The sequence below is a fragment of the Sander vitreus genome, chromosome 13, assembly GCF_031162955.1.
Source record: "Sander vitreus isolate 19-12246 chromosome 13, sanVit1, whole genome shotgun sequence".
Taxonomy (NCBI): Eukaryota; Metazoa; Chordata; class Actinopteri; order Perciformes; family Percidae; genus Sander; species Sander vitreus.
Genome location: NC_135867.1, coordinates 16,111,554 through 16,127,180, shown reverse-complemented (window position 1 = coordinate 16,127,180; position 15,627 = coordinate 16,111,554). Strand labels below are relative to the sequence as shown.

The 15,627-nt window shown below is 39.0% G+C and overlaps 1 protein-coding gene across 1 annotated transcript; it reads right to left on the bottom strand.

The window, feature by feature from the left end:
• Nucleotides 1-7,953: 7,953 nt before the first annotated feature.
• Nucleotides 7,954-15,134, bottom strand: LOC144527655 (multidrug and toxin extrusion protein 1-like). The gene is made up of 16 exons (XM_078265858.1): nt 14,922-15,134; nt 13,779-13,880; nt 13,525-13,593; nt 13,227-13,375; nt 13,077-13,119; nt 12,892-12,936; nt 12,614-12,711; nt 12,304-12,401; nt 11,177-11,358; nt 10,847-10,955; nt 10,168-10,243; nt 9,831-9,900; nt 9,598-9,730; nt 9,409-9,503; nt 9,170-9,233; nt 7,954-9,070 (listed from the first exon to the last, which is right to left on the bottom strand). Exons 1-16 carry the CDS (start codon nt 15,108-15,110, stop codon nt 8,841-8,843), a joined length of 1,752 nt encoding a protein of 583 aa, XP_078121984.1. The 5' UTR covers nt 15,111-15,134; the 3' UTR covers nt 7,954-8,840.
• Nucleotides 15,135-15,627: the final 493 nt, after the last annotated feature.

Genomic DNA, 15,627 nt, shown 5'->3' with positions numbered 1-15,627 from the left:
CGTATAAGATATCAAAAACATTCTTTAACATTCAAAACTTACACAGCCAGATGTGCTGGCATCCAAGTAATTTAGAATGGCTTTGAATGTGTGCAATGAAACCAGCTCCCGAAGATTAAAGTGGTTGTGTAACTGATTCCAAGTCGAGGGAGCAGCATCATACTTATACACCCTTCTCCCCAGTTTAGTAACGGACTTTAGAGACATTTGGAAAAAGTCCTGGGAGTGAAGACATTAACTTCCGTCACTTTTTTGAAGGATGTAGACCTGTAACTTGTTGCTATTATTCATTTGGAGTCATGCTTGTGTTCACCTTGCGAATGTAAATCCAATATTCACTCTCTTTGAACTCTGCTCTCTGTCTTTACCCTTTAACTCCTAAGGGAAACACAGTCCTCTACTTAACTCTTGTTCTGGTGGCATATGTTGATTCTGAGCGGTATGTCACTGTCGGTTTTTGGTAATGTATGCTGCCTGCTGCAGTTCTTCCAGTTTCTGGTAGGCCTACTCATAAACAATATGTCACTTATGTTCTACTGTGAAATACCCTTTCTCACTGCCATACCAATTTCTAATGACATATGCTACTGCTGGTTATGGTATTCTGATGCTTATTGTTAAGGAAAAACTCAGCAGCTGGACTTCTGGATACAGACTACTTCTGCCCGCTTTGAAGCCGTCAACACCAACCATCAGAGGGTACTGACCACAGACGGCATGCAAGACACACCACTCTCAGTGTCATCGGTGGAGGTGCGTGCTGCACACACACACACACACACACACTCACACACACACACACACACACACACACACACACACACACACACACACACACACACAAATAAATACACGTGAGAACCATAAAAAAATTGTGTTTGATATTTTGTGAATCTGGACGCAAATCTTGCATTACACATAACTTGTCAGGTATTATCCCTTACCTAATATCTTTGCTACAGGAGTGCTTGCTGTGTTCCAGGGTATTGTCATCGCTGGCTGTAAGTCCGTGCTTGGCTACATATTTACCTCTGATGAGTGAGTTTTAAACCAACCCACGTTTATTCCTGCATCCTATAAAGGCGACTCTTTGTGATCATCTTCTTCTACTGTTTTCTACTGTTTGCAGAACAATTGTGGAGATTGTCTCAGAGAACCTCACAGTCTACACATTTTTACAATTCTTTGATGCACTTCTGGTACGTTATTACAGAATAGAACTAATGTTCTTGTCTTGTTTATTGAGCTGTTGTGTTTAAGAAAACCAAAGAGTACCTGGTGTGTTACTACTGCATTGGTCTGCCATTGGGAATAGCTCTGATGTTTGCTGCTAAGCTCAGAATATGAGGTAATGTTTCCATCCTGTTCTATCTCTGTGTATTTTTGCAAACAAACTATAAAAAATAAATACAGTGACCTTGTTATTCCTGTGATCTTATGTTGTGCCCTTAAAAAGGGAATGGTAACGGGAGAAGGATGAGGAAAACACACACGCAGCTCTTTCCTTCACTCGTCTGTATTGAATCTTATTTTAAACAATGCATACAAACAACAGACAAATGTATATATGCGCACACTCAGTTTTAGGACCACAGGTATCATGAGTGTATTTTCAACATGTTCTAAATTATCTAAATTATTGATTTAACCAAATAGACACGACATGTAAATGATATTTTTAACAAGCTAAATTACCATGGAACTTTCGAATAATGAAATGTATTTTTAACCTGTTGACTTATAAATTTGTTAGCAAGAAATTCAACAACAAATAAGTGCAACAAAAACGTCATTTCCGTGCATTTAAAACCACAGTAACATAAAGGAAAATACTATCAACATGTGTTCATAAGTATACAGTGCTTTGCAAACGGTAATTACTTTAAAAAGGGGAATAGTAACGGGAGAAGGATGAGGAAAACACACACGCAGCTCTTTCCTTCACTCGTCTGTATTGAATGAGGAAGAGGAGCGCGATCCCCCTACTGGAGCCCCTAGGCATTACCAACAGATCGACGAACCATTAAACCACACAGATAAGGATCTGAATTAGCTATCTGCATTCCTCTTCTTGGTGTTACTCACTAGTTGCTTAGTCTTCATATACATTTACAACTATCATAAATGAAAATACATATTTTGAAAATAGATACTATAGTACTGTGATAATATCAAACTGAAATTTGCTTTTTTAAATGAATTATGTTTTACTCAAAATAAATTGTATGTATGAATACATTGTTATATACAACTTGTCACACTTACACCAACCTTTTTTGGCTCGGGATCCCAACATCTTATATTAGACTCTTTCCCTGTACCGGAGCCCTCCGCTCACAGCAGGGCCAACTTTACATTGAACTGGGCTAATGACTCCAGTCCTAGCACCACTGGCCCCGACCCCAAACCTCTGAGCTATCCTTGACCTCTGAATGTAGACGTCTAGTGGCTAAACACAGTTCTCCCAAACTGACAATTTAGATCTAAAGTTATTTTTTTATTGGGCCCATAATATAATGTAGCGTACTGCCATATGCTAGCCCTCCAATCAATAAGGACATTTAAAGTATATAAGAATGAAACTAACCACAGAGAAGTATAAAATATAATATTTCACCAAGACATTTGTCATAGTCTGTAATCTGAACTGCAAACTATATAGATTGAACTCTTCTTCTATGGTTCTTCTTTGAAATATGCAGTTCAAGGTAAGGAATAGAAACTATGTTGCCAAGGATGCAAAAATGAAACCACCAATTATTAAGGTCCTGTTGTTCTTCACGTAACAGCATCCCACAGCTGCTGAACTGATGGGCAAAAAAATTCTACTCATGGTTCTGCTAGGATGTAGATACATTAGTAAATAACTGCAAAGCTACTTTCACATCTAATCAAAGAAAATGCCCTCTCTCAGACACACATTGTGTAAATAAACCTGCATAAAGAAAACCAAAACCAGATTTAAATTTCATCATATTCCTGTAAATAAATGCCACAGATTTACAGGTATCAGGAAATAAAAGTGCCATGGTGAGGGGACGACTGAAGTGACCAGTTTTTATTTAAATTTGGAGCCAACACATTTCTACTTTGTGATACAGTGATTATATTATAATTTCACTTTTATTTTTAACATGTTAAGTGTACGCACTCTGTGATATGGAATTTGGATTTGTGAAAGCAGGTGTAGCACTGTGAGTTGGAAAAGGTACTACTGATACTGTTTCTATTGTTGTTGTATCATATAGGAACTCAAAAGACTCAGGAAAGGATTAACTATTAAATGTGATGGAAACCTGCCATGTTTAATAACTGATTAATGATAAACCATATATTATCTATACTAAGACAACTCATTTGTAGTTGTGCATATTTGATTTAAAGTTGCCAAAAGTGATGAAAGATTTCAGAAGTAGTTCTGGACTGTTTCACTAAAATAATATGCAATATTGCTAAAAACAGCCATAATTTAACTGACTTACAGGTAAGTTATTGTGCTGCATGGTTCCACAACCAAGAAGTTAACATGAGATTCCTTAGGCAACTATCACAAGTTCTACTCTAATGATACTGACAGCAAATCTTTACACATGTCACTTGTTAATGATGCCACAGCATGTTACTGATTGCAGTCTCTGGAGGTGAGCAGGCCAAGATTACAGTCGCTGTGAGGAGCCTGTGACAATGTTACAGCTGATGAGCAAGACTAAGCTCAGACGACGATATAACAATGTATAAATCAAGCCTGATTTACATGTTGAGTAATGATAAATTAATATGCATGTTTTTTATGGGACTGTTGAAAACTTCAATCTGTTGCAAGTCGGTGCTGATGTCCGTTTGGAGAGTGCAGTGGCTTGTGGGTGAACTGGCTTCTTATAGGCCAGAGTGCAGACTTTTGTTGAAACCTCTTATGTGAGAGCACTTTTGAAGTTATCACCTATGACCACCAAAATACGCAGTGGTTAATCTGTACCAAAAACATGCCTTCAGAAGGGCCTATGTGGCCTAAATATAAATACAATTTGCATAATGCATAATTATTTTTTAATAAGTTATGTGTAATTTGATTAGTCCATATATTGATAGACTAACCAGTTGCTTTTTGTAGCCTCATATTTACCGTACAGACTTGAGAGTCTCCATGCCAGAAAAGCAAATAAGCATATTTCCCAAAATGATAATTCTGTTTAGGGCTGCTTGATGTGAGAACATGGCAGCTTTTGGTTAGCATTTAGTCTACATATACGACCTTCCACTTCCTGGATTGCTCTGTTACAGCCAGAAATTCCACCGTATGTCCTTTTTGCCCGGATGTCCATTACCTTACACTTTCTTTGTGAATTTTAAACTCCGGTTGATTTATGAGGACTATGGTTAACTGTTCCTCAGATCTCTGCAGGGTAAATCCAGACAGCTAGCTAGACTATCTGTCCAATCTGAGTTTTCTGTTGCACGTCTAAAACAACTTTTGAATGTCCACATGTTCCACCAAAACAAGATCCTTCCCGAGGCTATTTTGCAGCGGCACCGTGGCTCCTTGCAGCACTTAGTGCCACCCATGACGATTGTGATTGGTTTAAAGAAATGCCAATAAACCAGAGCACGTTTTTCTCCCATCCCGGAATGCTGTGTGGACTAGCCAGACCTTCCTTCGCAGTGCTGTGGTGGAAGGCCTGGCAAAGTGAGACATTGGACAGCATATATCAGCTTAATCAGTAAGCTGTAGAGGTGCTGATAGGTGAATTTTGTTTCCTGTTTTTAGTCTTTGTGCAAAGCTGACTGGCTTCAGGCTGTCGACCAATATTTCACAGACAGACATTTCAATCAGGAGAGACTTTACTAAGAGTGAACCATCATTCAAGTGCATTATAAAAAGATCTTGAGACAATTAGACCCTATGGTGTCTTGGTATATAAGGGGGGGTGGGGTAGTGATGCCGTGATTAGTTCAGGATATTCCCCCCTGGGGTCTAGACACTGACGGTGGTGGTGAAGAGAGTTGCTGAAGACCTGGATGCTGGAATGTGGAGCAGGACTGGGCACTGATATGATGAAGACTGGAGGTGAAGGTATGGGACACATCTGTGAAATGACAACTGACAGCAGCAGAAAGGGAAACAGATTTTAAAGTTTGACAGCAAGCATATGATTGGCTAAGTGAGAGATCATGGCAAGACCTGGTTGAACTACTTTGAATGAGCGCCCAAAGAGAAGAGAAGCCGGAGAGAGATGAGAATGAGTGAGTGAATAAAGGAAGTCTTCCTGATTGAACTTTCGCTAAGCTTCATGAGTGGTATCTACAGTCAGGTCCATAAATATTGGGACATCGACACAATTCTAATCTTTTTGGCTCTATACACCACCACAATAGAGTTGAAATGAAACGAACAAGATGTGCTTTAACTGCAGACTTTCAGCTTTAATTTGAGGGTATTTACATCCAAATCAGGTGAACGGTGTAGGAATTACAACAGTTTGTATATGTGCCTCCCACTTTTTAAGGGACCAAAAGTAATGGGACAATTGGCTGCTCAGCTGTTCCATGGCCAGGTGTGTGTTATTCCCTCATTATCCCATTTACAAGGAGCAGATAAAAGGTCCAGAGTTCATTTCAAGTGTGCTATTTGCATTTGGAATCTGTTGCTGTCAACTCTCAATATGAGATCCAAAGAGCTGTCACTATCAGTGAAGCAAGCCATCATTAGGCTGAAAAATCTAAACAAACCCATCAGAGAGATAGCAAAAACATTAGGTGTGGCCAAATCAACTGTTTGGAACATTCTTAAAAAAGAAAGAACGCACCGGTGAGCTCAGCAACACCAAAAGACCCGGAAGACCACGGAAAACAACTGTGGTGGATGATCGAAGAATACTTTCCCTGGTGAAGAAAACACCCTTCACAACAGTTGGCCAGATCAAGAACACTCTCCAGGAGGTAGGTGTATGTGTGTCAAAGTCAACAATCAAGAGAAGACTTCACCAGAGTGAATACAGAGGGTTCACTACAAGATGTAAACCATTGGTGAGCCTCAAAAACAGGAAGGCCAGATTAGAGTTTGCCAAACAACATCTAAAAAAGCCTTCACATTTCTGGAACAACATCCTATGGACAGATGAGACAAAGATCAACTTGTACCAGAGTGATGGGAAGAGAAGAGTATGGAGAAGGAAAGGAACTGCTCATGATCCAAAGCATACCACCTCATCAGTGAAGTATGGTGGTGGTAGTGTCATGGCGTGGGCATGTATGGCTGCCAATGGAACTGGTTCTCTTGTATTTATTGATGATGTGACTGCTGACAAAAGCAGCAGGATGAATTCTGAAGTGTTTCGGGCAATATTATCTGCTCATATTCAGCCAAATGCTTCAGAACTCATTGGACGGCGCTTCACAGTGCAGATGGACAATGACCCAAAGTATACTGCAAAAGCAGCCAAAGAGTTTTTTAAGGGAAAGAAGTGGAATGTTATGCAATGGCCAAGTCAATCACCTGACCTGAATCCGATTGAGCATGCATTTCACTTGCTGAAGACAAAACTGAAGGGAAAATGCCCCAAGAATAAGCAGGAACTGAAGACAGTTGCAGTAGAGGCCTGGCAGAGCATCACCAGGGATGAAACCCAGCGTCTGGTGATGTCTATGCGTTCCAGACTTCAGGCTGTAATTGATTGCAAAGGATTTGCAACCAAGTATTAAAATGTGAAAGTTTGATTTATGATTGTTAATCTGTCCCATTACTTTTGGTCCCTTAAAAAGTGTGAGGCACATATACAAACTGTTGTAATTCCTACACCGTTCACCTGATTTGGATGTAAATACCCTCAAATTAAAGCTGAAAGTCTGCAGTTAAAGCACATCTTGTTCATTTCATTTCAACTCCATTGTGGTGGTGTATAGAGCCAAAAAGATTAGAATTGTGTCGATGTCCCAATATTTATGGACCTAACTGTATCTTCTCTTACAACTTGAATAAGAAGTATATTTTCCAAAATGTTGAGCTAATTGCCTTCATAGGATCTGTGGAGAAACACCATACCTGTATATATTTCTGACAATCACACATGGTTAATGTTTGCTGTTAGCAGGGTGAATTCTTTATTTGTGAGCTTAGAACTGTGGACATGTCTGTTTGATATGTCTTCATCCAGCCAGCACGTTGCAGTGTGACCATACAGACCTTTCATTATCATCAAATTTGGCTACACAGATCAAAGGAAAGAAAAAATAAACCAAAGAAAAAGAGCAGCTTTTCTGTCTTTGATGATGAAAGCACACATCCACGGACGCGCTGTAGCCTAAATATAGCATTTAATCATGCTCTTTCTAACTGTGGCATCCATTCAGACTATATATTTCATAATGAAAACATGTTTCCTCAGTGTCTTGACTGGATATTATCTTACACAGCATGTTTCTATGTGAAGAGACATCCCTATACAGTATTTCTCCAGTTCAGCTTTTCATTGGCTGCTTCATTAAAGTCATGCTTCCTATAAGTTTACATGACTGATGTAAGTACTGCCAGAGTGACTGGGTTTGAACTATAAATAAGATTAGAACAAGAAATACTAACTTTAGTACTAAGTACCAAAAATAGTTTTTTCTTTAAAGACAAACCCTTCGGTATGAAGTAATGACAGGAAATAAAGTAATAATCCAAATGGATCTAAACAAATTCAACAACTTTTCAAGTTTTCAAAATGATGAAATAATTTCACTTTTTTAATATAGTTATGAGTGCTGTCAAACGATGAAAATATTTAATTGCGATTAATTGCAATTAATTGCACATTTTTATCTATTCTAAATGTCCCTTGATTTCTTTTTGTCCCATTATTTTTTTCTCATTTTAATGCTCTTATCAACATGGAAAAGTGGATTGGCTTGCTTTGTGCAAATGTTTTTTTATTGAAAACAACGTTGGCATACTGTAGTGTTCAGTTTCACACTAACATTCTCACTTGGAGCAAATAATCTCTCACACAATGTAATGGCTTTGACGAGGGGGCGGAGAATTTGCATCATCTGTGTGCTTGGCCATCAAGTGGTATTTCAGACTGGACGTGCTGCGATGATAGCTCAGTTCACAACGACAAAACACACAGATCACTTTGGTCTTGTCAATGGAACCATTTGGCAACTTTTTAAAAGTAAACTTTCCATTCAGAATCTTATTGGCATCCATTTTGGCGTCTCGCGCTCGCCATCCACTCAAAACGTAACGTTAGCCTACTACTCTTTGGCCGGCTCGCAAGCCCAAACAAGTGTGTGCGGCGTGCCTGTTGTTTTGTTTCCGGTCTAGCTAGATCCGGTGTGGTGTTGTAGTTTTTCTAACGTTACTAGTTGTTGCAACAGCATGTGAAAAAAACTACAAAGTTTGCTAGGCCAAAAAGAACGTTAATCTCGTGATAAAAAAATTGACGCCATTAAAATGGGTTTGCGTTAACGCCGTTAATAGTGCGTTTAACTGACATCACTAATAGTTATGGAACATTTTTACTTGTGTAACGTGTATCACTGTAATATTTTCCCATCATAAGGGCATAATAACTGGTCAGAGGTTTTGTAAAAGTGTGAGTATGGAATGAAAATGTGTCATTACAAATTGCTTCAGATGGTATGATGGAAGATGCCTTCACTCTATCATGCTAATCACTTAATCTTGTAACAAAGACATATTGTTGTATGTATAATTTTGCTATCAATTGTAGGTGTCTGTTTTTTTCTACATGGAATGCGTTATTGCTAAACATGAAGATGCATCTGTACTCTGGAATGCAGACTCACAGAGCTGTGTTTCGTGCTGCACACATGAGGTCTAATAACGGTCCCTCGTCTCATTCTAGCAGTCTGATGAGCAGCTCACTGATGAAGACTCCAGCAGCGAGGATGGTGACCATGAGCAGCACAGCGAGGCCCCGTCGTACCACCAGCTGCCTGACTGACAGAACCACGTCATCTGATGTCTGCTGACCTGCATCGAGCACTTCCAGGTTCCCCTCCATTGGACTCAAAGAACTGGATATACTGGTCACAATGTGGACCTGTTTCTCACCAGAATCCAGGGCTGTGAGAGGTTTTAATACATCACTAGCGTTAGTTGTGCAATAGTTCTCATAAAAAAAGATGTCCATATGTAGCTGTAGGTAAAATAACTTGTGTTTACCCTTGTTTTCTATCCCGAAGATCTCGTTCCTCTCTGTAATGTAGACTCCTGCTCTTATCTGCGCCTATTTAGAGATATTTAAAACAACTATATTACATATTTCATATTTAAAAAACACTGAAAAACAGGCTTCAACATTAGAATCACATGCTGTCCACATTGTTGAATTTGCAGTTTTATATGGCAAGGGCACTGTATTAATTGAATTATTTTTGTCCTGTGACACAGGTGTCACTCACCTCTTCAGTGACTTTTGTCCAATTTAGTTTACACAGGAAAACTATAAAAAATGTGGACTGTACCAAAACACAAATGAAAAACCCCGACCACAACCCTGCAACAGAGATGGAAAGAGGACAGATTATTAGTTTGAATGGAAATATGATCCAATTTTTACTTACTGTATAAATATTTGTATTTGTCCTCACCTACAATGCCCATTTTGACAGGGAACATCAAAGACACTCCAATGGGGAACCCAATGAAGTAGAAACCCACCAAGTTGCACACAGCACCAACCACTGGCTTCCCTGCTCCCCTAACAATACCTCCAGTCACAGCCTGTGCAGGTAAAACAAAGAGAAATCTGACATCTGTGACAACACGTCAGGTTTATTTTGCTCAGCAGAGAGGTAAAGTGATTTGTATGGCAAAGGCTCACCGCAATGGCCTCAGCGACATGGATGAAACAGTAAATCTTCATGACATCAGCCACCCTCTGAATAATGTCTCTAAAAGCAAAATGCAAATACAGACCTGAGAATAAAATTGCAAAAAAAATGGTGAGTGCAAAGTTGATGTTTCTGTTTAGATGAAATAGCTGCACCATGTCTCAGGTTGTGACAAATCAACAAGTCCAAGCTTACCTTGCTGTCAAGGGTCAGCGTCCTCTGACGTTAATACATGAAGAATTTCACTTTAACATTATAGGAGCTCTCTGTGTGAGGGTCTGTCGTTAGTTATTGTTTAAGGTAAGAAAACACAAAATCTGTACTCACTTCTCTGTGGTGAAAATGTAACCAACCACATCCTTAGACACACCAAGACAAACTCCGATGAAACATGAGACAATAACTGGATTGGGCATAAGAATGACAGCACATTATTAGACAAGGGTGGGAAATATATAAAACCAAATTTGTGTTTATGTGGATTAGCATATATTTTAAATCAACAAGTGACAGAGAGCGTAGAGGACCCAACAGAAAGCATTTTGGTGTCAGATTTAAATGCAAAAAACATGGCACATGGCTTTGAAAAAATATCCTAATTGCTTGTCCTAGCTTAACTTAAGTTTGGGAAAAAAAGGGAAAAATCATATCTTCCCATTACAGAAACACTAACTAAACTCATGCCTGTGTCCTACATCTCAGACCTCCTGTAACCTCTTTTTTTAGGATTCCTAACTTGGGAAATACCTAAGTTAGGATGGTTCTGTAATAACTTAGTTCCTATCCTAAGATAAAGTAGGATTTGTTCCTAAATGAAGTTAGAAAGCATGTTTCTGTAATACCAATAATCCTAAAAGATAGGATTTCAGACTTTCAGACAGAAGTTCTGTAATGAGGCCTGATAGAAACAGATCCAAGGAGCTTTCCTCCGTAACAAAACTCCACACCACCTCCCGTATCGATAAACTGTGCAGTAAATTTGTCAGGCTACATATTTGATTCATACATGCACAGATGAGGGAGACCTTGCTGGATAGCTTGGCTTGCTCTGTGTTCCCAGCACCAAGAGCATTTCCAACCCGAACACTGGCAGCCACAGAGCAACCCATTGGAAACTGTGGTAGACAGGATGAATGGAAAATGGAAACAATCATTTCATAGCTAAATATAGTATTACACCAAGATTCTTAAGTGTAGTTCTAAGCATCAAAATCATTCAGGTATCTGCACAAATATGACATTAGTATACATTTTGTTAGATACTTCATCAATCCAAAACATACCAGATAAAGATAGTTATCCTAACTATAAGAAAAAAGCATTGTAAGGCAGTTACCATGGAAGCGATAACAGCCAGTTCATAAACTATAGACTGAGCTCCCAACTCGACCTCACTGATGATGCCTGCCAGGAACCCTGCGATCTCATACAGCCACCACTCCAGACAGTGCATCAGCATGCTGGGGATGGCCAGGAGGAGGAAAGGACCCCACTCCTGCAGGCAGTCCTTTGACCAGCCTTGGAGATAATAGGAGGTACAATGGATTTAGTGAAATGTATTTATACCTTTAAGACAGCCATGTTATACTGAAAACACTGACCACCAGTGAGAGTTCTTTATTGTCATGTGTACAATGCAGAACTGAGCCAAAACTCATCCATTAGTGTGATTTGTGAACATTGCATGAAAGATTAAACAAGAGTCTACAAACATGCTAGCAGCTCTGTGGGGCTGTTCTAAGGCACAATGGCGATTTGAGCTAAATGCTAATGTCAGCATGCTAACACACCCACAATGACAATGCCATAGTTGTTAATAGCAGGTTTTGTTTAACATGTTTACTACCTCAGTTTAGCGTGTTAGTATGTTAATGTAAGCTTATTAGCACTAGTACAGTTGATAGTAGTGTAATTAGGTTTCTTAAAACACTTGATATCAATGTAAGTGTGAATCCAGATGACAGAAAATGTTTGATAAGCACTTTGTTAACTGATGCCAAAACTGTACTGCTTTACTTTCTAGGTCTGTAATTCTTAATAATTTTCTATGAAGTTACCTAGAAAGAACTATGTAATGGGGCACTAATTATAGATAGAGACCTTGTTGAATTTGTTCATGTCCAATTAATTAATAACAATTAATTGTAAAGCTAGGGTAGAGTCTTTTTCTAAGTGCACAGCAGGTCAACATCTAAAAGTGTGAAATGTAGCTGCTAGGCAACCAAACAATTCAACAGACATAGAGAGTAACATTTCTAATAATAAATAAAATATATATCTAGACTTAGTTTTCATTTCAAGGACATCTGACCGAGCTAACCAAAGTAATAAATAGTCTCTTTGTTTTCTATTTTCCTGACAATTAGCACCATATTACAAACTTCGTCCGAGAAATCTTCCAAGAAATCATAACAAGGTCAAATGAAAAGTTATGTCTACAGTAGTTTTATCCACTATACTTACCATCCCATGTAGCTTTGTGCAGTCCCCTGGAGCACATGTACACAAATAAAAACACAGCCAAAGCATACTGTGAGATGGTATTGGCAGCTGCAGATCCACTTTAGTGGCGTCCAGACGATTAAACAACACCCAAAAAGGTAGAAAAACAAAGCATGTAGTCATTGTCAGTCACTCATACAAAGAAGTCCCCAAATAAAGCCTCCAGCATGCTATATTCTTACTCTGACTGATACTCTAGACTGGTGTTTAATATTAAAGATTATGACTCAGTTAAGGAGTACACTATTGTGGGTATGGTGGGTGTACTCACGCGACCCCCAGATCCAGACGGTTGAGGAAGATGTAGTTTATTATTAGATTTAAAACGTTCCCCATGGCACCAGATATCACCTGGGGCCACATGATGCCCTGTGAGCCAAAGCAAGCTGTTAAAAAAAACTCGCTGTGTTCAACACATCAGTGCAGCTGCTGTTGGTTACTTTCTCACAGTACACGCTCCTTTCTAGCACACAAAATGGTCTTGTTACGGACAAACTTTCAGTCCTTTTTTTGTTTCACACCAGTGGTCTTGCAGGTCATTAAACACACCTGATTCTGAAGATACTTCCCCTGCAGCTGGTACATGAAGGCAGCCTGAAAAATCCAGCATGAAGTTGAATGGATGAATGGGGTTAATTGGATCAATAATGCAACACAAAAACAATTCAATACAGCATATATGGATGGAGATACAAAAAAACGTTATAAAAAACTGTTGAGGAGGATGAACTCACTGGCAGAGCTGGCATAAAAATCTTCACATACAGCTGGGAAAGTCTTTATGGCAGAAAGACAAAAAGGGAAAGATATAAGTGTATATGCAGCATTTGATCAGTTTGTGCTATTGTATGGCTATGATGATTCTGAATTGTAAAGGGGTTCACCTGGCGACCTCTGCGCTCTGCCTGACAGCCAGCAGAATAGGCTGAGTGTTAATGAGGACGGCCCAGCAGGGGAAACAGGCTAAGAGCAGAATCAAAACTCCCCTTTGGAGTATCACTCCTACACGCTTTAGGTTGCCACTCCCATAAGTCTGAAAAACAGGAAAATAAAACAAGACTCGCTCAGGTGGAAGAAAAAGGGCAATTTGACACAGGAAAACAAATCTGGAAGAGCATACTGTGAACACAGCAGTAACTGGTCAAGACTGACCTGGTTGTATAAATAAGATGAATTGAATACCTGAGATATGAGAGTATCACATGCTGATGCCAAACCACAGCCAATGCAAATACCTGTGACATTTATTACCTATATTGAAATGAGATATCATTAGACAACAGTCCAAAAAGCAAAGCAAAACAGATTCATGCTTGGATAGAAAAATGTCTGAATAAAATAAATTCAAAAGCAACGCTATGAAAGAGAATGAGCAGTGATGCCTGAGAACAGAATGCCAACAAAAACAGAAACTAAACTGCACCGAGATCACTCACGGCTATCGCTAACGCCACCCCCGCCAGCTCTGTTTTCCCCAGGTGACCGCAGAACACCATGCTGACGAAGCCGATCAGGAAGCTCATCATCTGTGAAATCAACTGAAAAACAAAGTCACGCTCCCTTACAAAAAGATAAGTGAACTTTACCAAACTTGAATGAAACAGTAAACTCAACATGCAGCACATACAGTAGCTGAGTTATTATTTGTATAAAAAAACATGTTTCAAAAGGCATTGAAGTAAGAGAAAATTCGTATTTGCTCTGGCAGCTGGCATGTGTTATGCTTTGGTTTTTGCAGCTCCTTTTGTATTTCTAAAGATCTTTACTACTTCTCTTCTTTAGAAAATAGTTCTAGTGATTGCTGGTGCAGGTTTTTGACAGCCTTTGGCATCATAAGGATGTCCTCATCTATGAAGTTCTGGCTTTGTGCGCTGAATGGGAGTCAGAGAAAAGTGAAAACTATTTTTCTCCTCACAAAGTTATAATTTTCTGTTCAGATTTATATGCTATATTGAAAATATTGTTCTAAAATATCTCTGATCTACTCTATCAAGCATGTTTAAAGTCTATACATTTGAGTTGATATATACTGTATAAGAAAGGTATTTAAGGCTTACTTTTGAACATCTTCAAGTGCTAATTTAGTACAACCAACATATCACACTGTATTTTTCTGATACTCAAGATAGTGATGCCTCTAAGGCATTTATTTAGGTCAGTGAGAGGGTGTATTCTGTTTTCTGTAAATTACTGACACCCTTTTATCACTACCAGGCAATTCTTTTTTCTAATTATTCCCAATGGTTTGGAGTTATTACCCTGTTAATTACTGTTATAATGGAGCAGGTGGCAAATTGAAAAGGATTACTGGTACACCACAACGCTCATTTTTCAAACTAAAGGCAACACAGACATATTCACTTTTAGCATGGTAATAAGTGACCAACACTGCAAACTACTCTAAATAATAGCAGCTTTTAAAAATGTACATTCCCAACAGCCTCAACAAGACAGATGTTCCTGTATCTAATATGATTCACACAATTATTCTGAATGTTGTTGCAGACTTAGTACCTTTAGCTCTGAAAATGTTTAGTCTGGAGGAGTTTATAATTCAACTCTTGTAAACACAATCTTACCATGGGTCCCGTCAGTTTTAAAAACTGAACACTTTCATTCTTGTAGTCCACAGGTAACCAGAGCTTGAGTCTTTTCATGCAGGATCCGCAGCATGAGTCAACACTGCGAGCAGCAGCAGAAGGTGATTTGTCTGTTTTGGACTGTCCATTTACTCCTCTACATGTGTTTTTTGTAGCTATATCTTCCATACTGAAATTAGATTTGGCAGAAAACAGAACTCAATACCAAACTGAATGGTCGTACAGTAAGTCCCCTCAGAGAAGAAGGCTGGGAGTAATCAATAACCAATTACCTGGGTAATAATCAATAACCAAGGCAAGGTCCACCCACCTTACTCTCTACTGTCTGTGAGAGTGGGTAAATACAGTATGCTGGGGCATTGCTACAAGTCAGATCTCTCCACCCCCGACCTGCCAACAAGCTGTGCACTCCCCTTAAAAACGGTGCCAAAATGAAGCTGGTAGTTTTTCTCTCAGCTGCTCTGCAACATCACAGATCTTTAATGTTTCACCAAAGTTCAAAGAAATGAAATGTTTTGATCATGCCTATTATTTAACACACTGTATGAGTTACAGGGCTTTCACCCTACTTAAACGTGTCCTTAACAGGATATTGACGGGAGGTGGAAGTTGTGACACAGACAGTTTTACTGTGGAGAATAAGGTAGAAAAAGTTAAAGATGACTTTAACAGTACAGGTAAATGT